We start from the raw sequence: 22,293 nt of genomic DNA, 5'->3' as shown, positions 1-22,293 counted from the left end.
CAACTGAATGTTGAACACTTGCTGTAGCGGTTAGTATCGTGGACAGTACCTCCGCTTGTCACGCGGAGGCAAGACGTGGATAGTGGGAACTCGGTGACAGCCAATGAAATTGCAGTATTATATATGTCTTGACTGTTCACTATAACGATTCACATTAATGACACGTAGACATTAGTCCATGAAATGTTTATTCACAACGGACAGTAAATATTGAACACAGGCCATAGTGCAAGGTCACACAAACAATACAAACAGGAAAACAAATATTTATATAATAAAAGAATGTAATTATTAAAATAGGAAAAGATATATACATGAAAACACTGCCCATCTCTGTTTCTCTTGGCAACGGCCCATCTGTGTTTTTCTGTCTCATAAAAAGGAGATGGAACTGTCACACGTCATCTCCTCCTGCCCTGGTCTCTCCAGGACAAGAAACGGACCGGGAACCCGGTGTGAATGAGGACTGTTTGGGCCCGGCTTCAGTCCCACAGAAGAGACACCTTGGTGTTCTGGGGTTCCGACTTCCTCTCCTGCTGGCCTCTCTCCTCCCTTTTCTTCCTGCTGAAAGAACTGTTTCTGCAAAGTCATTAAATGGCATGTTTGGGTTTGTCAGACCCTCGGCACCGGAAGCTTTCAACACTTTAGTGGAGCAGTAAAAGTATCTGACGGGCCCTGCTGGATAAAGGAGTGGATGGAGGAACCATCATTCTCATACCTGGACTTTGGCTGACCACAGGAAAGGCATGTTTTGGTCGACTATGGGTCAGTGGTTAGCAGGTCCGTCTTTCAATCAGGGGGTTGGAGGTTCAATCCCCGCCCTAGTCGATGTGTCCTTGAGCAAGACACTTCACCCTGAGTTGCTCCCTGTAGTGAATGAATGTAACAGGATTGTAAGTCGCTTTGGATCAATGCGTCAGCCAAATGACATGTAATGTAATGGAGGGTAAGGCTTCTTTGTAGCCACTGGTTGTTGTTGTTGTTGCTTATGCTGTTGTTTTTCAATAATATTTTGCACAATTTGCTCAATGGAGGCTTTAGTGAGGGTCTGACCCGGTGACGGTGGGTTCACGACTGCCACCCGGGTCGTCTCGCTGCCCTTTGTCAGAGTTCTGGCTGGTGTTCAGTAACTTGCAGAGGTGTTTGACATATTGCAAGATGTGGTGTTTCGTTGTTGGGTGGAGCTGTTTGGGTCTGCAAGAGTTGTGAACTCGAGCAGCATAGTCCTGGTCCACGAGCCTGAGCAGGTCCTTCATGCCACGTGTTTAGTGTTTGTCAGTCGCTGCCTTCATGGGGGCCGGCCAACACAAACACCCCCCCCCCTTCTTCACAGGTCCAGTGTGAGCGGCAGAGACAAAGGACACAAGAAGTTATTCAGATCTACAGAAGGGGAAACCTCCTGAAAATGAATATGATTCAGTTCCTACTCACTAAAGTCTGGTCCATTACCATGTCTGTGTTTGATGTTACCTGGATCTGTCGGAGGCTCTGGAGCCACTTCTGGTTTGACAGCAGCAGAACCCACAGGAGGAAGTGGAGCAGGATGAGTGGGCACGCTGCTTTGAGGAGGGGCAGAGTCCGACTTGCTCCTGTGTCCCAGGCCACAGGAACCGGCTCAACGGACTGCAGGTCCAACTTCTCTCCCGTGTCGGTGCGAGAGAGATGAAGTGCTGGATACTTCATCTCCCCAGCAGCCGCCGGAGGCTGAGCTGGGCCATCATGCAGGATCAGAGGCGGCTGGGAGGTGAACGCTGGGAACTCCACCGGGCCACCAGTCACCAGCCTGGTGGAAGTGATACCCCTCTGATGGGGATCCACACAGGAACTCTGGCCCCTTCACCCTGCACGGGATTCAGCTGCACTGATCCTCCACGCCGATACTAAATCCCTCCTTCAACCACAGGATCACTCGGGCAACCTGGCAGGATGTGCAGGCGCTGGACACCGCCAGCATGGAGGGCTTGAAGAGGGGAACGCCATTGGGATCACTGGCCAGGTGGAACTGCTGGAACACTCCCTCCGTGCTCCTGAATGTGTGGCTCGGTTGGCAGGCTGAATCCCACAGAAGGCATCGGCGTCTCTAAGCCGCTGCAGGTCTTCCTGATCCACCGCAGGCTGCAGACAGGAAGTGAGCAGAAGAGCGATCGAGTGCACGATGCTCCGTCACACAGGAACCTCCTCATGCGATGGAACACGGCCAGCATTGAAATGGGACCGCCGTTCAGCAGGTACCAGAAGTGGCAACGATGGCATCAGCTGTTTGCCAAGAGTCCCAGTTCAGAGGCTCTCCTGCCACTGACAGAAGAAGCACCGCATGAAGGTGACAGCAGGCGCCTGAGCCAGTGACAAGAAGACCATTATCAACAGCCAAATGGCTTCTTCTATTCAACTGGAAATATCAAAAAGCAATATGAATTGTGTTGGAGCCATTTCAAGCATGTATAGATTGTCATGTCCCCGTCGGCCCAGAGCCGCGTGCCTCTGGGCCCTCGAGGGCCGCAGGGACTTCTCCGTCTCGGACTGCACCATCAAAGGATCATCCGCTTCTCATTCATACGAGGACATGCTGCCGGAGGAGACGTGACCTTCCTTGCAATTTTGCGTGTGGTCTGAGCGGAAGGCCCGTCCAAAGGTACCAGGATGTGTTGATGCTCCTGCTGTTTGTCAGACGACGATCCCGCTCCAGCATCGGAGTCACTGGACTCGCCCAAGGGAGCCGGCTTGGTTTCCTGACGCAACGACTGAGTGATGGTTCTTTGTTCATCGTGTCCCGCCTCCCCATCCATGGCGTTTTGGCAGCTGAGGAGGTGGGCCAGGTGAGCACGTTCAAATCTCAGGTGCATCACCTCCATGACCTGCTTCGTCATGTCGGCCTGAGCTCGTCCATGACAGATTTACATATCGCCTTCTTGTCTGGCAAGAGGTTGGCGTCCCTCTTTGGTAACTTCTCCAGCCACGGTGGGCTGTCGGCGGACCACTTCTTCTGCAGAGCTTGCAGCACAGCCTGGATGACAGCAGGTAAGACCGCCCAGTGAGACCAGTAACCACACGAGGTCTCCCAACACCGGCAGAGGCGACTTGAGGCCGGGCACCACCTCCCACGGCAGAGCGGCGTTCTCCCCGTGAGGCGGTCGCTTTCTGGCTTCCATATGAAAAAGGGATGGAGCTGAAAGTTCTTTGGGGAAGGAAGATCAGAGATGCTGTCGATCAATTCCGGCTGGGGAGGGAAACGCCACAATGACCCCATCTCCATGGGCTCCACAGGAATGGAGCGCGGCCAGAGAGCCAAAGCTTCCAGCTCGTCTTCATCAGGTCCACTGGCTGACGTCAAGCTGTGGAGGAGGACCGGAGGGCTACTGGCCTGGGGACCGGCTCACCTGGCGAGAACAGAGACGTCGTCAAAGAGAAATGAGGATGATTTTAGGTGTGACTTTATTTCATCTTTTTAAAATGTACACAACCAAATAAAATAAAAGCATTACAATACGGACGTTGCCCTCTCTGGAGTTGGCAGTTGACTCTGCAGACGTCTCAGGAGAAATCAGGAGCGCCTCTGACACTGGAGAACATTGAACATGTTGACAAGATGAAGCCAGAATGTCACATGACCTCTACGCTGTCGTTGGTGAAGCGAGCTGGACCAGCATCTAGGATACAACCATGAAGTGTTTCAAGAATAAACAACGGCTTTGATGTGCGCTACATGTGTAGGATGCAAAGACAAGTAAAGTACAGTCGGCTCTGTTAAAGGGCGACGTGCTGCTTCTGCCACCAGACGCAACGGGCTCGGGGCAACGGGCTCGGGGCAACGGGCTCCGGGCTCGGGGCAACGGGCTCCGGGCTCGGGGCAACGGGCAACGGGCTCCAGGCTCGGGGCAACGGGCTCCGGGCTCGGGGCTCTTCACCGATGGAGCTGAGAGAGAAGGATCAAACACCAGAATCACCTGGTTCAGGAGGAAGAGGAGCAGTGGCTCATGTGAGTTGATGCATCACCTCCTGGTGGAGCCTCGGCTGCTGCTGCCTGTGGAGCAGATGGAGACACCTGTTTGTGTACTTTGACCGTCCACACACACACTGCTGTTATAACCAGAGGCTTTGTGACATGACGACGTCCAGAGGACATTTCATTCATACACGGGTTCATGTTGCAATGGGTTCAGGAGCCAGTCATCGCGGTGTCACCTGGGCAGGTGTTGGGAGCACAGCAGGTTCTCTTCATGCACATCAGAAAACAAAGACGGATACGCCCCCTCATCAGGACCGGAGTCACCAGGACAACAGGTGGAACATCAGAAGAGACCACAACACGAGTCCTGCTGCCTGGGAGAGGAGCTCATGGTCCCAGGTGGGCGCTCGGGGTAAAGACCTCTTTCCCGTCGTCTGGCAGATGAGGAGGATGACGAAGATGCAGAAACGGCTATGAAACACACACAAAACAATATCAGATATGCTGAATAGAACACAGGAACTGTAAACGATTGTGAATCTTCAGGGAGGGGAAACATAAATCAAAGAGAGCCCATGTATCCTCACAGCGCTGCACATGTTGAAGGAGATGCTCAGCATCTTCATCTTCATCACTGGCAAACAGACAAGAGGGAGAGAGAAAGGTCTTCTTGCATTTGTATGAGTTGCATGTAGATCTGACAAGACGTCACAGGTGAGGCGTGTGACATCACAGGTGAGGCGTGTGACATCACAGGTGAGGCGTGTGACATCACAGGTGAGACGTGTGACATCACAGGTGAGACGTGTGACATTACAGGTGAGGCGTGTGACATCACAGGTGAGGCGTGTGACATCACAGGTGAGACGTGTGACATTACAGGTGAGGCGTGTGACATCACAGGTGAGACGTGTGACATTACAGGTGAGGCGTGTGACATCACAGGTGAGACGTGTGACATTACAGGTGAGACGTGTGACATTACAGGTGAGGCGTGTGACATCACAGGTGAGACGTGTGACATCACAGGTGAGACGTGTGACATCACAGGTGAGACGTGTGACATTACAGGTGAGGCGTGTGACATTACAGGTGAGACGTGTGACATCACAGGTGAGACGTGTGACATCACAGGTGAGACGTGTGACATCACAGGTGAGACGTGTGACATCACAGGTGAGACGTGTGACATCACAGGTGAGGCGTGTGACATCATATGATATTATCAATGTGTCTCTGCTAACAGGCCACGTACCACACTCCTTCAAGGTGGCTGTTATTAAACCTCTCCTGAAGAAGCCCACTCTGGATCCAGAGGTGTTGGCTAACTACAGACCGATCTCTAACCTCCCCTTCCTCTCCAAGATCCTTGAGAAAGTGGTCGCAAATCAGTTGTGCGACTTTCTACATCATAATAGTTTATTTGAGAAATTTCAATCAGGATTTAGAAAACACCACAGCACCGAGACGGCACTGGTGAAAATTACAAATGACCTCTTAATGGCAGCAGATAAAGGACTCCTCTCTGTCCTGGTCTTGTTAGACCTTAGTGCTGCATTCGACACCATTGACCATGACATCCTGTTACAGAGACTGGAGCAGTCGATTGGCATTTCAGGCACGGCACTAATTTGGTTTAAATCCTATTTATCAGATCGATCTCAGTTTGTATTTGTAAACGATGACGCCTCGATAACCACCAACGTTAATCACGGAGTTCCACAAGGTTCTGTGCTTGGACCAATTTTATTTACCTTATACATGCTTCCTTTGGGCAATATTATCAGGAAACACTCCATAAACTTTCATTGTTATGCAGATGATACTCAACTATATCTATCGATAAAACCAGAGGAGAGCAACCAACTCTGTAAAATTCAAGCATGTCTTAAAGACATAAAACATGGATGACCTGCAATTTCTTGATGTTAAACTCAGACAAAACCGAAGTAATTTTAATCGGCCCTGAGCACCTCAGAGATCAATTATCTGGTGATGTGGTTTCTGTAGACGGCATTGCCCTGGCATCCAACACCACTGTAAAGAATCTTGGCGTTATCTTTGATCGGGACTTGTCCTTTAACTCCCACGTAAAGCAAATCTCAAGGACTGCATTCTTTCATCTACGTAATATTTCAAAATCAGGCACATCTTGTCTCAAAAGATGCAGAAAAATTGGTTCACGTTCGTTACTTGAGACTGGATTACTGCAACTCCTTATTATCAGGCTGCTCTAATAAATCTCTTAGGTCCCTCAGTTGATCCAGAATGCTGCAGCTCGTGTTCTCACTAAAACTAAGAAAGAGATCACATCACTCCTGCACTAGCTGCTCTGCACTGGCTCCCAGTAAAATCAAGAATCACTTTTAAAATTCTTCTCTTAACGTACAAAGCCTTGATTGGTGATGCTCCATCATATCTTAAGGAGCTTGTAGTACCATATTGCCCCACTAGAGCTACGCTCACTAAATGCGGGACTACTTGTAGTTCCTAGAGTCTTAAAAAGTAGAATGGGAGCCAGAGCCTTTAGTTATCAAGCTCCTCTTTTATGGAACCAGCTTCCAATTTCAGTCCGGGAGGCAGACACAGTCACCTCGTGTAGAGTAGACTGAAGACCTTCCTCTTTGACAGAGCTTATAGTTAGGGCTGAATCAGGTTCACCTGGTCCAGCCCCTTGATATGCTGCTATAGGCTTATAGCTGCCGGGGGACGTTTAGGATGCACTGAGTACCTATCTCCTCTTTTCTCTCCTTAAGGATGAATTTTCATCTCTCAATCACACGTTACTAACTCTGCTTTCTCCCCGGAGTCCTTTGTGACTTCACGTCTCATGGGGTCATCGGACCCTATGAGACGGCATAGATCCTATCTGCCTGATGGATCATCGAGGTTTGGGTTGTGGAATTCCTGCTCCTGACTACGCCACTGTCCTGTTGAGACTCCGCCCACTGTTGAGACTCCGCCCTCCTCCTCCCACCGCCATCTGCCTGATGGATCGTGGAGGTCTCCATCGTGGAATATGCCTACTATGAACTATTCATACACTCTGTCATATTCATTGAATGTATTTAAACTCTAAATCTGTCCTTCTGTACACATTACATCTATTGCATCTGTCCATCCTGGAGAGGGATCCTCCTCTGTTGCTCTCCTGAAGGTTTCTTCCCTTTTTTTCCCCCTGAAGGGTTATTTGGGAGTTTTTCCTGGTCCGATGTGAGGTTTTGGGGCAGGGATGTCTATGTGTACAGATTGTAAAGCACTCCGAGACAAATTTGTAATTTGTGAAATTGGGCTATACAAATAAACTGAATTGAACTGAATTGAATTGAATCACAGGTGAGACGTGTGACATTACAGGTGAGGCGTGTGACATCACAGGTGAGACGTGTGACATTACAGGTGAGGCGTGTGACATCACAGGTGAGACGTGTGACATTACAGGTGAGGCGTGTGACATCACAGGTGAGACGTGTGACATTACAGGTGAGACGTGTGACATCACAGGTGAGGCGTGTGACATCACAGGTGAGGCGTGTGACATCACAGGTGAGGCGTGTGACATCACAGGTGAGGCGTGTGACATCACAGGTGAGGCGTGTGACATCACAGGTGAGACATCACAGGTGAGACGTCACAGGTGAGACGTCACAGGTGAGACGTGTGACATCACAGGTGAGACGTGTGACATCACAGGTGAGGCGTGTGACATTACAGGTGAGGCGTGTGACATCACAGGTGAGGCGTGTGACATCACAGGTGAGACGTGTGACATCACAGGTGAGACGTGTGACATTACAGGTGAGGCGTGTGACATCACAGGTGAGACGTGTGACATTACAGGTGAGGCGTGTGACATTACAGGTGAGACGTGTGACATCACAGGTGAGACGTGTGACATTACAGGTGAGGCGTGTGACATCACAGGTGAGGCGTGTGACATCACAGGTGAGACGTGTGACATTACAGGTGAGGCGTGTGACATCACAGGTGAGGCGTGTGACATCACAGGTGAGGCGTGTGACATCACAGGTGAGGCGTGTGACATCACAGGTGAGACGTGTGACATTACAGGTGAGGCGTGTGACATCACAGTTGAGACGTGTGACATTACAGGTGAGACGTGTGACATCACAGGTGAGGCGTGTGACATCACAGGTGAGACGTGTGACATCACAGGTGAGACGTGTGACATCACAGGTGAGACGTGTGACATCACAGGTGAGGCGTGTGACATTACAGGTGAGGCGTGTGACATCACAGGTGAGGCGTGTGACATCACAGGTGAGGCGTGTGACATCACAGGTGAGACGTGTGACATCACAGGTGAGGCGTGTGACATCACAGGTGAGACGTGTGACATTACAGGTGAGGCGTGTGACATCACAGTTGAGACGTGTGACATTACAGGTGAGGCGTGTGACATCACAGGTGAGACGTGTGACATCACAGGTGAGACGTGTGACATCACAGGTGAGGCGTGTGACATCACAGGTGAGTGCGTCGGAATGAACACACAAACACTTCAGGAAGCAGCAAATTCCAACTGGAACTGCTGTCTGTGTCCCTAATTTTTGCACGATTAGTCGAATAAAAAACGACGTCCTGAACACATCTGCCTCAGTCATTTCCTGGGGTTATGAGGAAAAACATATATAAAGCACTTCAAACATGAAAGAAATGACCGTTTTCTCTAAACATGAAAGAAATGACCGATTTCTCTAAACATTTTGGACTTTTAATTTGAAATATCTCCAAATTGGGACAGTAAATATGTCTGATTCCCAGGATAATGGAAGTCTGGATTGTCCTGAACACAGCTGCATCAGTCAATGCCGGGCATTATGAGGAAAAACATAGATAAAGCACTTCAAACATGAAAGAAATGACCGATTTCTTTAAACATGAAAGAAATGACCGATTTCTTTAAACATACATTTAGGACTTTTAATTTGAAATATCTCCCAATTGGGACAGTAGATATGTCTGATTCCCAGGATAATGGAAGTCAGGACTCTGGAACACAGCTGCATTATTAATTTCCTGGAACTGTTGGGGAAATCTATATACAGGAATTTTTTAACATACAAAAGTCTGAGTTTTATTTTTATAAACTCTTCCTTGGTACAGTAAAACGTTTTAATGTTAGCATAATTTAAGCTAAATCTCAGAAACGATCTATAAAGATTCAAAATCAGTTAATTGTTTACTTGTATATGCTAGTGTATGATTTGTCGACATCTTATTTTGAAAAACGGATGTTGTTTCACGTAGTTCTTTCCGCTAACTTTGTAAAACCGGATGTTGTGTCACGTGAATCCTGCCGCTAACTTTATCAAAACCCTTGCGCGCTCCCGATCGAATGCGTTTACCGTGAACATCAGTCTATAGGTGCACAGAAATTTAAGTGTCGGCTGAGTTGACCAAGGAGATCCGAGTGTCGGCTGAGTTGACCGCAGTTCCTGGTTCCACTGAGCAGCTTCTCCTCCAGTGCTTTCTCCGTTAGCTTTCTGCTTCTCTTAGCTTCCGTTCTTTCAGCATTCATTAACTCCTTATCTTCGGCCATCATATTCATAAAGCAATGCGCAAATTGCGTGCAAATGTTCAAAAAGTATTTCCAACCTTTTCCGCCGTGTTCGTTCGGTCAGCAGCAACACGGCGCAGTGCGCGGGGTTTTAGATCCGTTCCTCCGGTTTCAGCTGGCATCTGAAATCCACTTGTCAGCTCCTTGGAGTAGTTTTTTTCCTAATGTAGCGGCGTTCCGTCGTTGTTGTTCTCTTAATCCGCTAAAGAGCTGCAGACACAGTACGTTTCCTCTCACGTGACAGGAGACCGTTCATTTCCTTTCGATTTTATTTTAAATAGCAAAAAACGCTGACAAAGTACACAAAATAATAAACGTTCAAAACGATCTCATGGTCTTACGGTAAAAAGACGATATCTCTCATATCTAATGCGGCTCTGCTCTTAACCTGCTGCCGTCATGACGTCATTAGATAGCCTGGCCCGAGCGTCAGCCATTAACATAAAGACCTTTCAATGGATTTAATTTATAATTCCTCCACCGTGAGCATCATTCTAAATATTAAATTATAAACAATTCTGAAACTTAAATTTACTAAAAACACACTTGTGGCTCTTACACTTACAAAAGTACACAAACATTTAGATTCTTTAGTTTGTTTATTTAGTCAGAAACAGAAAAACTAAAGATAATTATAATGAATAAAAAGACTAAATATTAAGAACTCAAAATAAAAGTCTTTACCGAATGTAATTCCATGAGGACCAGGTCTAGTCTCAATGAGGACCAGGTCTGTCTAGTCTCAATGAGGACCAGGTCTGTCTAGTCTCAATGAGGACCAGGTCTGCTGAAGTGAAGTGTTAAAGACCACAACCAGTCTGCAGGCTTTAGTCCTGCTCCCTCCTCTCAGAGTCGGGTCCGGGTCTCGGGTCCTAGATGGACTCGATCTGGCGGCGGACCTTCTCCGAGGCGAGGCGGTCCAGCCAGCGCTGACGGATGACCACCAGGACGGAGAAGACCGCCGTCAGGCCCAACATGGCCGCCTCGAACTTCCAGAAGAGATGTTCCTCCATCACTGCAGAGCGACAGCTGGGAGGGGACAGTAGAGTTCAGTAAAGACAGTAGAGACAGTAAAGAGACAGTAGTCAGTAAAGAGACAGTAGAGTCCAGTAAAGAGACAGTAGAGTCAGTAGAGACAGTAGAGTTCAGTAAAGAGACAGTAGAGTCCAGTAAAGAGACAGTAGAGTCAGTATAGAGACAGTAGAGTCAGTATAGAGACAGTAGAGTTCAGTAAAGAGACAGTAGAGTCAGTAAAGAGACAGTAGAGTCAGTAAAGAGACAGTAGAGTCAGTAAAGAGACAGTAGAGTTCAGTAAAGAGACAGTAGAGTCAGTAAAGAGACAGTAGAGTTCAGTAAAGAGACAGTAGTCAGTAAAGAGACAGTAGTCAGTAAAGAGACAGTAGAGTCAGTAAAGAGACAGTAGAGTTCAGTAAAGAGACAGTAGTCAGTAAAGAGACAGTAGTCAGTAAAGAGACAGTAGAGTTCAGTAAAGAGACAGTAGAGTCAGTAAAGAGACAGTAGAGTCAGTAAAGAGACAGTAGAGTCCAGTAAAGAGACAGTAGAGTCAGTAAAGAGACAGTAGTCAGTAAAGAGACAGTAGAGTTCAGTAAAGAGACAGTAGAGTCAGTAGAGTCAGTAGAGTCAGTAAAGAGACAGTAGAGTCCAGTAAAGAGACAGTAGAGTCAGTAAAGAGACAGTAGAGTCAGTAAAGAGACAGTAGAGTCCAGTAAAGAGACAGTAGTCAGTAAAGAGACAGTAGTCAGTAAAGAAACAGTAGAGTCAGTAAAGAGACAGTAGAGTCAGTAAAGAGACAGTAGTCAGTAAAGAGACAGTAGAGTCAGTAAAGAGACAGTAGTCAGTAAAGAGACAGTAGAGTCAGTAAAGAGACAGTAGAGTCCAGTAAAGAGACAGTAGTCAGTAAAGAGACAGTAGTCAGTAAAGAGACAGTAGTCAGTAAAGAGACAGTAGAGTCAGTAAAGAGACAGTAGAGTCAGTAAAGAGACAGTAGTCAGTAAAGAGACAGTAGAGTCAGTAAAGAGACAGTAGAGTCAGTAAAGAGACAGTAGTCAGTAAAGAGACAGTAGAGTCAGTAAAGAGACAGTAGAGTCAGTAAAGAGACAGTAGAGTCAGTAAAGAGACAGTAGAGTCAGTAAAGAGACAGTAGTCAGTAAAGAGACAGTAGAGTCAGTAAAGAGACAGTAGAGTCAGTAAAGAGACAGTAGAGTCCAGTAAAGAGACAGTAGAGTCAGTAGAGTCAGTAAAGAGACAGTAGAGTCAGTAGTCAGTAAAGAGACAGTAGAGTCAGTAAAGAGACAGTAGAGTCAGTAAAGAGACAGTAGAGTCAGTAAAGAGACAGTAGAGTCAGTAGAGTCAGTAAAGAGACAGTAGAGTCCAGTAAAGAGACAGTAGAGTCAGTAAAGAGACAGTAGAGTCCAGTAAAGAGACAGTAGTCAGTAAAGAGACAGTAGTCAGTAAAGAAACAGTAGAGTCAGTAAAGAGACAGTAGAGTCAGTAAAGAGACAGTAGAGTCCAGTAAAGAGACAGTAGAGTCAGTAAAGAGACAGTAGAGTCAGTAAAGAGACAGTAGAGTCCAGTAAAGAGACAGTAGTCAGTAAAGAGACAGTAGAGTCAGTAAAGAGACAGTAGAGTCCAGTATACAAACCTCTTGTACTCGTCTCGACTGGATCGGGTGCAGTTGACTCTCTCCACGTATCCCGTCAGTCCGCAGGAAGACCACGACGTCTAGACAACAACAACAACAACAACAACGTCAGCTGCGTCATAAGCACCAGCAGCAGTTTGTGAAGACGTGAGGCGTTCAGGGACCACTTACGGTCTGGAAGGCACTACACTGCGAACACTCTGTCGTCACCACAAACTCTTCCAGCAGCCAGCAGGGGGCGGCCACCTGTTTCACCGCTGAGGGGGAACAAGTGGAAGGTCAAAGGTCAAAGCCCTTCTTGCTGCTGTAGGGTCGCTTCTGATTGCTCGTACCTGGAGTTCTTTCTTCACTCAGCAGAGCCACTCCAAACACCCTGAAACACACCGACACGTTAGACTGACCTCTGACCTTAGTGTACAGACTGACCTCAGACCTGCAGACTGACCTCTGACCTGCAGACTGACCCCTGACCTTAGTGTACAGACTGACCTCTGACCCGCAGACTGACCTCAGACCTACAGACTGACCTCTGTGTAGACTGACCTGAGGGAGACGAGGGCCCAAAACAGCGCGTGGAGGACGAGGACTCGAGGCCGACAGCAGGCCACAGGGATCCGGCAGTCGCTCTCCATCGGCCCCCTCCACCAGGACGCCGCCACCCTGACCCCCGATACTGGTCCCGACCAGACCCCCTCCAGTCTCTAGTCCCCCTCCAGTCTCTAGTCCCCCTCTAGTCTCTAGTCCCCCTCTAGTCTCTAGTCCCCCTCTAGTCTCTAGTCCCCCTCCAGTCTCTAGTCCCCCTCCAGTCTCTAGTCCCAGACCAGTCTCTAGTCCCCCTCCAGTCTCTAGTCCCAGACCAGTCTCTAGTCCCCCTCTAGTCTCTAGTCCTCCTCCAGTCTCTAGTCCCCCTCCAGTCTCTAGTCCCCCTCCAGTCTCTAGTCCCAGACCAGTCTCTAGTCCCCCTCCAGTCTCTAGTCCTCCGCCAGTCTCTAGTCCCAGACCAGTCTCTAGTCCCCCTCCAGTCTCTAGTCCCAGACCAGTTGGTGCTGGTCCTCCATGCTGATCTAGATCTCCTAGGGGGCTGAAACCTGAAAGATAAAACAGATCAGTCAGAAGGAGTTTCCCCAAAACAAGTTATTGAGCTAGAGACTAGTCTTAGAGCTAGTCTAGTTTCTAGTCTTAGAGCTAGTCTGGTCTCTAGTCTTAGAACTAGTCTAGTCTCTAGTCTGGTCTCTAGTCTAGTCTCTAGTCTTAGAACTAATCTAGTCTCTAGTCTTAGAGCTAGTCTAGTCTGGTCTCTAGTCTAGTCTCTAGTCTTAGAACTAATCTGGTCTCTAGTCTTACTTAGAACTAGTCTAGTCTCTAGTCTTAGAACTAGTCTAGTCTCTAGTCTTAGAACTAATCTAGTCTCTAGTCTTAGAACTAGTCTGGTCTCTAGTCTTAGAACTAGTCTGGTCTCTAGTCTTAGAGCTAGTCTAGTCTTAGAACTAGTCTAGTCTCTAGTCTTGGAACTAGTCTAGTCTCTAGTTTAGTTTCTAGTCTTGGAACTAGTCTAGTCTCTAGTCTTAGAACTAGTCTAGTCTCTAGTCTTAGAACTAGTCTCATCTCTAGTCTTGGAACTAGTCTAGTCTCTAGTCTTGGAACTAGTCTAGTCTCTAGTCTAGTTTCTAGTCTTGGAACTAGTCTAGTCTCTAGTCTAGTCTCTAGTCTTAGAACTAGTCTGGTCTCTAGTCTTAGAACTAGTCTGGTGTCTGGTCTTAGAACTAGTCTAGTCTCTAGTCTTGGAACTAGTCTAGTCTCTACTCTTAGAACTAGTCTAGTCTCTAGTCTAGTTTCTAGTCTTAGAACTAGTCTAGTCTCTAGTCTTAGATCTAGTCTGGTCTCTAGTCTTAGAGCTAGTCTAGTCTCTAGCCTTAGAACTAGTCGTCTCTAGTCTTACAACTAGTCTAGTCTCTAGTCTTAGAACTAGTCTAGTCTCTAGTCTTAGAACTAATCTAGTCTCTAGTCTTAGAACTAGTCTGGTCTCTAGTCTTAGAACTAGTCTGGTCTCTAGTCTTAGAACTAATCTAGTCTCTAGTCTTAGAACTAGTCTAGTCTCTAGTCTTAGAACTAATCTAGTCTCTAGTCTTAGAACTAGTCTAGTCTCTAGTCTTAGAACTAATCTAGTCTCTAGTCTTAGAACTAGTCTGGTCTCTAGTCTTAGAACTAATCTAGTCTCTAGTCTTAGAACTAGTCTAGTCTCTAGTTTTAGAACTAATCTAGTCTCTAGTCTTAGAACTAGTCTGGTCTCTAGTCTTAGAACTAGTCTGGTCTCTAGTCTTAGAACTAGTCTGGTCTCTAGTCTTAGAACTAGTCTAGTCTCTAGTCTTAGAACTAGTCTAGTCTCTAGTCTTAGAACTAGTCTAGTCTGTCTCTAGTCTTAGAACTAGTCTAGTCTGTCTCTAGTCTTAGAACTAGTCTAGTCTCTAGTCTTAGAACTAGTCTAGTCTGTCTCTAGTCTTAGAACTAGTCTGGTCTCTAGTCTTAGAACTAATCTAGTCTCTAGTCTTAGAACTAGTCTAGTCTCTAGTCTTAGAACTAGTCTAGTCTCTAGTCTTAGAACTAGTCTAGTCTCTAGTCTTAGAACTAATCTAGTCTCTAGTCTAGTCTCTAGTCTTAGAACTAATCTAGTCTCTAGTCTTAGAACTAGTCTAGTCTCTAGTCTTAGAACTAATCTAGTCTCTAGTCTTAGAACTAGTCTAGTCTGTCTCTAGTCTTAGAACTAATCTGGTCTCTAGTCTTAGAACTAGTCTAGTCTCTAGTCTTAGAACTAGTCTAGTCTCTAGTCTTAGAACTAGTCTGGTCTCTAGTCTTAGAGCTAGTCTCTAGTCTTAGAACTAGTCTAGTCTCTAGTCTTAGAACTAATCTAGTCTCTAGTCTTAGAACTAGTCTGGTCTCTAGTCTTAGAACTAGTCTAGTCTCTAGTCTTAGAACTAATCTAGTCTCTAGTCTTAGAACTAGTCTAGTCTCTAGTCTTAGAACTAATCTAGTCTCTAGTCTTAGAACTAGTCTAGTCTGTCTCTAGTCTTAGAACTAGTCTGGTCTCTAGTCTTAGAACTAGTCTAGTCTCTAGTCTTAGAACTAGTCTAGTCTCTAGTCTTAGAACTAGTCTGGTCTCTAGTCTTAGAGCTAGTCTCTAGTCTTAGAACTAGTCTAGTCTCTAGTCTTAGAACTAATCTAGTCTCTAGTCTTAGAACTAGTCTGGTCTCTAGTCTTAGAACTAGTCTAGTCTCTAGTCTTAGAACTAATCTAGTCTCTAGTCTTAGAACTAATCTAGTCTCTAGTCTTAGAACTAGTCTGGTCTCTAGTCTTAGAACTAGTCTAGTTTCTAGTCTTTTCTATATAACATCTTTCTCTCGCCCGTTAGCAGGGAAGGTAACAAGCTAATCAAGTGACGTCATTAGCTATTCCCCGTCACTTGTTTACATCGTCGTATTGATGAGCTCATGCTAACAGTTAGCTGCCAACACTCCTATTCACCGACAGAAACATGCGAACGTTAGCTGCTAGCTCTTCGCTCCGGTGTGACACGTGACCCGCTGACACCGCCGCCATGTTTACCTCTACACCGGAACGTTAACGACACGAACCGCCCGTTAAATGTCTCGGTGCGAGCGGCGTACCGTCCCGCTTCTGCTGCTTGTTGTCTTCGGCTTTTCCGGTTCTTCTTCTTCTTCTTCTTCTTCTTCTTCTTCTTCACCATTCTACTAAGGTTGATGCTGCCCCTGGTGTCCCGGAGTGAGTAACACCACTGCTCCCATTTAAAGGAATACACACAATAAATGCAAAGATCTGAGACTACTTCATAGTTCTCACCTGTCATGCCCCCCCTCTGGATCCTGGTCCATTGTTCATCTGGTCTCATGACATCTATTGTTCATCTGGTCTCATGACATCTATTGTTCATCTAGTCACATGACATCTATTGTTCACCTGGTCACATGACATCTATTGTTCATCTAGTCACATGACATCTATTGATCATCTGGTCACATGACATCTATTGTTCATCTGGTCTCATGACATCTATTGTTCATCTAGTCACATGACATCTATTGATCATCTGGTCACATGACATCTATTGTTCATCTAGTCACATGACATCTATTGTTCACCTGGTCACATGACATCTATTGTTCATCTAGTCACATGACATCTATTGATCATCTGGTCACATGACATCTATTGTTCATCTGGTCACATGACATCTATTGTTCACCTGGTCACATGACATCTATTGTTCATCTAGTCTCATGACATCTATTGTTCATCTGGTCTCATGACATCTATTGTTCATCTAGTCACATGACATCTATTGATCATCTGGTCTCATGACATCTATTGTTCACCTGGTCACATGACATCTATTGTTCATCTAGTCACATGACATCTATTGTTCATCTGGTCTCATGACATCTATTGTTCATCTGGTCACATGACATCTATTGTTCATCTGGTCACATGACATCTATTGTTCATCTAGTCACATGACATCTATTGTTCACCTGGTCACATGACATCTATTGTTCATCTGGTCACATGACATCTATTGTTCATCTGGTCACATGACATCTATTGTTCATCTGGTCACATGACATCTATTGTTCATCTGGTCACATGACATCTATTGTTCATCTGGTCACATGACATCTATTGTTCATCTGGTCACATGACATCTATTGTTCATCTGGTCACATGACATCTATTGTTCATCTGGTCACATGACATCTATTGTTCATCTGGTCACATGACATCTATTGTTCATCTAGTCACATGACATCTATTGTTCATCTGGTCTCATGACATCTATTGTTCATCTGGTCACATGACATCTATTGTTCATCTGGTCACATGACATCTATTGTTCATCTAGTCACATGACATCTATTGTTCATCTGGTCACATGACATCTATTGTTCACCTGGTCACATGACATCTATTGTTCATCTGGTCACATGACATCTATTGTTCATCTGGTCACATGACATCTATTGTTCATCTGGTCACATGACATCTATTGTTCATCTGGTCACATGACATCTATTGTTCATCTGGTCACATGACATCTATTGTTCATCTGGTCACATGACATCTATTGTTCATCTGGTCACATGACATCTATTGTTCATCTGGTCACATGACATCTATTGTTCATCTGGTCACATGACATCTATTGTTCATCTGGTCACATGACATCTATTGTTCATCTGGTCACATGACATCTATTGTTCATCTGGTCACATGACATCTATTGTTCATCTAGTCACATGACATCTATTGTTCATCTGGTCACATGACATCTATTGTTCACCTGGTCACATGACATCTATTGTTCATCTAGTCACATGACATCTATTGTTCATCTGGTCACATGACATCTATTGTTCATCTAGTCACATGACATCTATTGTTCATCTGGTCACATGACATCTATTGTTCATCTGGTCACATGACATCTATTGTTCATCTAGTCACATGACATCTATTGTTCATCTGGTCACATGACATCTATTGTTCATCTGGTCACATGACATCTATTGTTCATCTGGTCACATGACATCTATTGTTCATCTGGTCACATGACATCTATTGTTCATCTGGTCACATGACATCTATTGTTCATCTGGTCACATGACATCTATTGTTCATCTGGTCACATGACATCTATTGTTCATCTGGTCACATGACATCTATTGTTCATCTGGTCACATGACATCTATTGTTCACCTGGTCACATGACATCTATTGTTCATCTGGTCACATGACATCTATTGTTCACCTGGTCACATGACATCTATTGTTCATCTGGTCACATGACATCTATTGTTCATCTGGTCACATGACATCTATTGCAGTAGCGGGGATCTGCCTCTGCGTGTTTCTACTGCACATCGGACCGCTGTGTGGCGGCACCACTGATCGTGTGGATACATCGATGACCACGCCGGCAGCGTCTCTGGGCTACAAACATTTCGGCCATGGTCGGCATATTGTCTACGGCTCTTTCATATGGCACTCCTGGAAGACTCCATCAAAGAAAACAAAGGGTCTGAAACGAAAAGAGGAGAGTATTGGGCTGCTGGTTTTGCTGTCTCTGCTACTCTCGGGAGATGTACACCCATGTCCCGGGCCACTCAATACAACAACAGAAGCTATGCTGGCTGGGCAGCTAATGCTACCGCTAGCTTCACAGCTGGACTCACCGGTGACTCTAGCTAGGCAGCTAGCTTCGCCGGCTAGCCTCTACGGGGTCACGCGGAGGAATAGCTGCCTAGCAGCAGCATTTCGGGCTTCGGGAGGCGACGGATCCATGCTGGGGACTGGTAGCCGGATCCATGCACCGCTGGGGGGTTTCGGCGGAGGACGGGGGGCTTCTGCTTCGCCGGAGAGCGGCGAGTCTTCACACAGGGACAGCAGCGGTACAGCGGAGCTCATCGCCCCGCCGCGTCTCGGCGGTCTCGGCGGAGGACAGAGGGCTTCTGCATCTCCTGCATCGCCGGAGAACCACGTACCATCACGGAGGGCTAGCAGCACAACAGCGGAGATCATCACATCACGGGACATCATGAACATCACCAAACATCACGGCGCCACAAGCTACCGGCTAGCTAAACAGCTAGCTCTGATAGCAGCAGAGACTCCACTAGCAAGCTCTGAATGCTCCACCATCAACAGCGGGACCGAGGTAAAGCCCAGAAATCCAGTATTTAAAAAACACCGCTGCACAAAAATGTTTCAAACATTGAATCATGCTAAAACAGTGTGGGATCCTCGGTGCAAGCCGAAGGGACTATTCAGTGGACACTTAAACTTTCGCAGCATTTCTAATAAACATGAACAATTAGAACATCTGCTGTTTGAGTCCAATATTGACTGTTTAGGAATATCAGAATCTTGGCTAAAACCGTCATCACCATCCGCTCTTGTGTCTATGTCAGGATATCATGTGTTTAGGAAAGATAAACTGAGGGGAAAAGGAGGGGGTGTGCTACTTTATGTGAGGGATACTTTCACCTGTAGGGAAATCAAACTCCCAGCTAACATTGCATTTGATTGTGTTGGTGTAGAAATCACACTATCTGAGGAAATGTCCCTCACTATGATTTGCCTGTATCGCCAACCCACCGCTAAGGTGGATTTCTATGACCAGGTAAAACTCCTGCTGAACTCATGTGACTCCAACAAAGAGCTAATTATCATAGGTGATTTTAACATTAACTGGAATGACAAAAAAAAAAGAAAAATCTTAAAACGAATCACGGATAAACACAACTTAACACAGCTGGTGGATCAACCAACCAGAATAACCAAAACCTCAAAAACTAAGATAGATTTATTGTTTACAAACAAGGCTGACAGGATAGTTAAAACCTACAACTTCCTGACATGTCTTTCTGACCACAATCTTGTCCCTTTTGCCAGGAAACTCACAAAAAAAAGGCTCATTGCCAAAGCTAAAACGCCTGCCTTGGGCTCACGCTTCATCCCCAAAAACCTGCAGCAACGTTTCATGGAGGCAATACAAATTATTGACTGGGGGGACATTCTGTCCTCTGAAGACATTGGTGTAAACAGTAATCTGTTTATATCCAAAATCAATGAAACAATGTCTTCATTCTCAAAGAAAGGGGGTCGTAGGGAGAGGAAGGAGCACCACATTCCCTGGCTTAACATCGCCTGTAGGAATTTAATGAAAACTAGAGACCAACTATTAAAGCAGAGTTTGAAATCTGGACTATCTACTGACAGACAGAAATTCACTCATGCTCGTAACAAGGTGACTCAAACAATAAGACAGGCCAAAGCAAACTTTTTTATCAACATAATTGAAGGTGCAAAAGGTAACAGTAAAAACGTTTGGCAAATCCTAAATAAATTATTAGGTAAAGATAATAAACAGAAAAATAATACTATAGAATTAAAAATCAATGATGCCTCCATAAAAGACCCTGCTGTGTTAGCCAGCTCTCTAAATGAGTACTTTATAAATAGTGCTCTGGATGTCACAAAGTTCTTCCCACCATCTGAGGTCTCCCACAGCCCGATTGTGTATACAAATCCAGTCTTTGAGCTGGAGGAAATCACAGAGGTGGAGGTAAAAAGTATAATCTCAGGATTAAGAGGTTCTAAGGCTAGGGATGCAGATGATCTAGACATCAACTTTTTAAAAACAAATATTGACGGTCTAATAAAACCAATTACTATGCTTGTAAATCAATCAATCAGCATGAGGGAAGTCCCATCATCCTGGAAAATGGCCACGTAATACCGATTTTTAAATCTGGGGATAAGGAAATAATGTCCAACTACAGACCTATCTGCATCCTCCCCTGTGTCTCTAAGGTAGCTGAGAAATGGGTGTCAAAACTAATCACCAAACATTTAGACAAAGGTTTTGTTCCTCTCCACCCAATGCAGTTTGGTTTCGTGCTCAACACTCCACTGAGACAGCTAACTGTGTCTTTGTGGAAAAGGTTAAATGTATGTTGGACACAAGCCCGTATGTGGGTGCTGTATTCCTAGACCTCAGGAAAGCTTTTGACACTGTTGACCACCAAGTGCTCCTGACAAAGCTGACTTATTTCAACTTTTCAGCAGACTCAATACAGTGGCTTGAGTCATATTTATCAAACAGAAAACAGAGTGTTTTGGTCAACGGTGCCAAATCCCCATACCTTGTCAACCCTGTAGGGGTTCCACAAGGTTCCATTCTTGGACCATTACTGTTTTCACTGTACATAAATGACTTACCTAATGTATGTCCTGAGTTAAATGTACAAATGTATGCCGATGATGCGGTCATCTTTGTACAGGGAAAAAATACTGAAATGATCTCATTGTGTCTCTCAAATGCTTTGGACAAGGTCCAACACTGGCTGAACAACATTTGCTTACAGTTAAATGCAAAAAAAACTGTATGCATGATGTTCAGTAAACGACCAGTCGTAATCGAAGGATCAAATGTGTTTTTAAACGGAGCAGAACTACAACTAGTCCCCCACTTCAAGTATCTTGGGGTCATACTAGACTCAAACTTGAATTTTAAAAAACATATTAAAAAAATCTCCAACACCATAAAATTCAATCTGCAAAATTTTAAACAAATTATACCCTTCTTAACCATCAATGCTGCAAAGTCATACCTCCACTGTATGATCTTTTCCCACATTGAATACTGTTTTACAAATTGGTCGATTGCCTGTGCCACAAACCTGAAACCAATACAACAGCTGTACAAGAGGGCTATCAAGGTGTTTGACAGAAAGCCTAATTCATACCACCACTGTACTATCCTTGAGAAACACCATTTCCTGAGTTTTGACAATTTAAAGTCTTTTAAAAGTATGGGTTTTATTTATAAATGTTTACATGGACTGGCTCCCTCCCTTAGGGAGTTCATCCACAGAAAAAACACTGGACGCTCCACCAGGTCAGAAACCAGAGGAGACTGTGAAGTCCCCCATAGACGGACCACTTTTGGCCAAAATGTCCTCTCCGTTAAAGGAAGCTCATTGTGGAATAGCCTCCCAACTCAGATACGGGATTGTGCCACCCTCAACAGCTTTAAAGGTCAACTAAAAGAATGGTTGAGAAACACACAGACGTGCAATCACCGCTAAATGCACTTTAGCATAGGGGTATTCTCCTCTTGCACTTTATGTAGCACTTTTATCTTATCTTGTATTCAGTGGCGGTTCGTCCATAGGGGGCGCTAGGGCGCCGCCCCTCTTAAAATTTGGAGATGAAAAAAAAAGAAGAAGAAAAAAAAAAAATCTGTCAAAAAACATTATATGCCAAATCATTTAAATAGTAAATATACCGTGTTGACGCGCTAAATGTGTGTGGGAGACCGTAAGCCCCTGTCAACAACCACTTAAGTTAATGTGAAAAAATATAATATATCGCCATTATCACGGAGAGAAGCCCTCCCTTTTCGAGGCGCTGGTCTAACGTGTGTACGGCATTGATACAACGTTTCAGTCGTTGGCAAAGACCGGCTTCACATTGGCGGATGAAACTGAATCTTGGGGCACAATGCGACGCTGATTGGATTATTGGGCAGAT

General features: G+C 45.5%; 1 protein-coding gene and 1 long non-coding RNA gene across 4 annotated transcripts; both read right to left on the bottom strand.

The window, feature by feature from the left end:
• Window positions 1-171: 171 nt before the first annotated feature.
• Window positions 172-9,557, bottom strand: LOC130191800 (uncharacterized). 3 transcript variants are annotated; one of them, XR_008831254.1, is made up of 4 exons: window positions 9,316-9,557; window positions 3,945-4,417; window positions 3,483-3,647; window positions 172-3,377 (listed from the first exon to the last, which is right to left on the bottom strand). It is a non-coding gene; the product is annotated as an uncharacterized LOC130191800 (long non-coding RNA). The 3 variants fall into 3 exon arrangements; XR_008831253.1 differs by lacking the exon at window positions 9,316-9,557 and adding an exon at window positions 4,534-4,759; XR_008831252.1 differs by lacking the exon at window positions 9,316-9,557 and having other exon boundaries at window positions 3,945-4,526.
• Window positions 9,558-10,107: 550 nt separating this feature from the next.
• jtb (jumping translocation breakpoint) lies at window positions 10,108-12,866 on the bottom strand. Its single transcript, XM_056411324.1, has 5 exons — window positions 12,733-12,866; window positions 12,522-12,562; window positions 12,361-12,446; window positions 12,190-12,269; window positions 10,108-10,556 (listed from the first exon to the last, which is right to left on the bottom strand). The coding sequence occupies exons 1-5, from the start codon at window positions 12,819-12,821 to the stop codon at window positions 10,400-10,402; spliced, it is 453 nt and encodes a 150-aa protein (XP_056267299.1). The 5' UTR covers window positions 12,822-12,866; the 3' UTR covers window positions 10,108-10,399.
• Window positions 12,867-22,293: the final 9,427 nt, after the last annotated feature.

This window comes from Pseudoliparis swirei, chromosome 1 (assembly GCF_029220125.1).
Source record: "Pseudoliparis swirei isolate HS2019 ecotype Mariana Trench chromosome 1, NWPU_hadal_v1, whole genome shotgun sequence".
NCBI lineage: Eukaryota > Metazoa > Chordata > Actinopteri > Perciformes > Liparidae > Pseudoliparis > Pseudoliparis swirei.
The sequence above is the reverse complement of the archived record's forward strand: the minus strand, read 5'-3'. Positions and strand labels throughout refer to the sequence as shown.

Coding starts and splice junctions, on each gene's coding strand:
- jtb (XM_056411324.1), bottom strand. CDS start 12,821: ATGGAGAGCGACTGCCGGATCCCTGTGGCCTGCTGTCGGCCTCGAGTC. Junction 12,563..12,732: donor TGGGCCCTCGTCTCCCTCAG/GTCAGTCTACAC, acceptor GGTGTGTTTCAG/GGTGTTTGGAGTGGCTCTGC. Junction 12,447..12,521: donor GAGTGAAGAAAGAACTCCAG/GTACGAGCAATC, acceptor GTTCCCCCTCAG/CGGTGAAACAGGTGGCCGCC.